Source organism: Gadus chalcogrammus, chromosome 15, assembly GCF_026213295.1.
Source record: "Gadus chalcogrammus isolate NIFS_2021 chromosome 15, NIFS_Gcha_1.0, whole genome shotgun sequence".
Classification (NCBI taxonomy): domain Eukaryota; kingdom Metazoa; phylum Chordata; class Actinopteri; order Gadiformes; family Gadidae; genus Gadus; species Gadus chalcogrammus.
The window spans coordinates 17,202,356-17,204,855 of NC_079426.1; the positions used below are offsets into that span (position 1 = coordinate 17,202,356).

At 42.2% G+C, this 2,500-nt stretch overlaps 1 protein-coding gene across 1 annotated transcript in view; it reads left to right on the forward strand.

The window, feature by feature from the left end:
* LOC130404842 (ankyrin-3-like) overlaps window positions 1–2,500 on the forward strand; it is a 77,908-nt gene that overhangs the window by 26,297 nt on the left and 49,111 nt on the right. The window contains exon 16 of the mRNA XM_056609777.1: window positions 637–735. Coding sequence (XP_056465752.1) covers window positions 637–735 — 99 coding nt within the window. The remainder of the gene's footprint in view (window positions 1–636; window positions 736–2,500) is intronic.

Consider the following 2,500-nt stretch of genomic DNA (forward strand, 5'->3'; position numbering starts at 1 on the left):
CTTCCTGAAGCATGTACCTCACGTGTTGATGTAACGAGAGGCAGCTCCCAAGATGTTGTGCACTACACCCAAGGGTATGAGGTCTCAAGAACCTGACCTTGGTATTCGTATGCATTTTTTAATTAAAATGCATGTTTTAATTCAATCAACGAAGAACACGATAACACGCCCCTCAAGTCCTCTGGATGTATCTTAGCACTCCGTTTAACATGCTATATTCACTTTAGCGCTGTGGACAATTTTGAGGGTCTGAACGCCTGATGCTAATAATGGACACAATATGTGTGTGTGCCACCTACAACATGATTGGCTCTGGTGAATAGCCCCAGACTGCCTGTTTGGACCCTCCTTCATCCCTCTTTGTATTACAGTCATTCCTGTTTTACTAAATGCTGTCTGTTTATGCGTGTGTGTGTGCTTTCGCGTCCTGTGTGCATGTGTGTATATATTTGTGCATGCGTTGTGGGATTTTCGAACATGGATCGTGTGTGCGTTTGTGTGTGCGTGCATGCATGTGTTTGTGTGTGTCAATACCTGCATATTTGTGAATGTGTTTGGTGGGTTCTGGTTTTGCTAACATGTGTGTAACATGAGTGGTGTTTGCGTGTGTTTGCGTGTGTGTTTGTGTATGTGTAGAGTGGTCTAACTCCACTGCATGTTGCGGCTCACTACGATAATCAGAGAGTGGCTCTGCTTCTTCTGGATCAGGGAGCATCTCCGCACGCTGCCGCAAAGGTACACACACACACGTGTGTGCACACACACACACACACACACACACGCACACACGCACACACACGCACACACACGCACACACACACACACACACACACACACAACACACACACACACACACACACACACACACACACACACACACACACACACACACACACACGCACACACACACACACACATCCATCCATCCAGCTTCCTTATTAACTCATGACTTCCACAACTCCTTAACCACCACCACTAAACCAGTGGCCTACATTGTGTCTGCGTCACTTTGTCATCCCCCGTGCTCATTCACTAATCATCCGAGTGTTTTCATCCAGTGCCGTCTTTCACTTTGGGTAACTCAGAGGAAAGCTTTATCATGTCCATTCCATGTTGTCGTTGTGGATCTGATACACGGTCGCTATGTCTTACTACTCTTTGGCTGCTTCATTTGCATTATCAAAGTGCCAATCTTTAGTTGATGTATGAGGCTGAGGTGAGGTGGGGTGTTTCAGACCAAAGAACTAGCAGGGGAAACTGATTGTAATGTAGGAAGTTCGGAACGTTCTATTGATTCCAGTTATATGGGCCGAGTAGCGCTGGGCAAGATAGAAGTATGTATAGTAAGGATATTTTACAGGAGATATTGGCATAGGCTACAATGCACTAGCTTACATTATTCATTTATAAACATTTCAAAGAATAATATCTTAGTCCAGTGCGTGAAATACATTACAATAATAATCATACACTGTTAACACTATATTACAGAAAATGATAATATTTCAAGGAAATATATATGGTATGATAATGTTGATCATCACAATACATACAATAATATTGAATTATTATCTAGCCATAAATCCAAACCTGAAAAGAAGAAGTAGAACAAACATCTATCAATTCTTTATAACTATTTCCCCTTTTCCTTGTTTTTCTTTTGCCTTCCCTTGTAGTCATTCCTTGTATTTTGATCCCTGTGTCTGGAAACCATTATTTCACTCAGTTCTGTTCTGTTCTCCAATGAGATTGGCCACATTTGACTTGTCTGAAAATGGGATTGTTCTTTCTGAATAATGAAGGTGTGGTTTAAAGTCTCTCTTGCACACATACATGCCAGACAGACAGACATGCACTCAAACAAGCTTATGTGGGAACCTCACTGCACTTTAACTCCACAGGCCTCCAGCCTGCAGTCTGGAAATAACCTGCAGCATGTGAAAGAGCCTCTGTATTGGGAACCGGGGGAATGCTGTCTTATTTACTGTTCTACTTCCAAACAAAACAAGGCCTTGTTGTTCGTCCCTGACATTGTGTTGACTGTGCTTCTCTCCTCGCTGTGCGTGCGTTGTCTTGCTGCTGTCTAGTATTCAGGGGTTGGAATGAGGACGGGGTGGGAGATGAGTGATGCAGAGGAAGAGTTTCTCTGAGGGGTTGGATGGACAATGTTAGTTTTCTCACCTATGTGCTCATAGTGTTTAGAACATGCAGGAAACCGCCTTGTTTACACTTAATGCTTGATTTGTTGTCTCAGTATCCCGACAAACAGTGCGTCATCTATCCCTCGAATTGAACTGAATTCAGTTTAATTCGATTTCCGTCTACACAACTGTGTAGAATGTCGTTCATTCTATACAACACTGTTGTATGAAATCAAGTTGCCATGCGTGTTGTCTCCATATCCTAATATTTGTTGTGAATCATTTGATGTGAGTTGAAATCCTGAATATCCTAAATTCCGAATATATTCTGAATTTAGTTCATAATTTATTTCAGAATG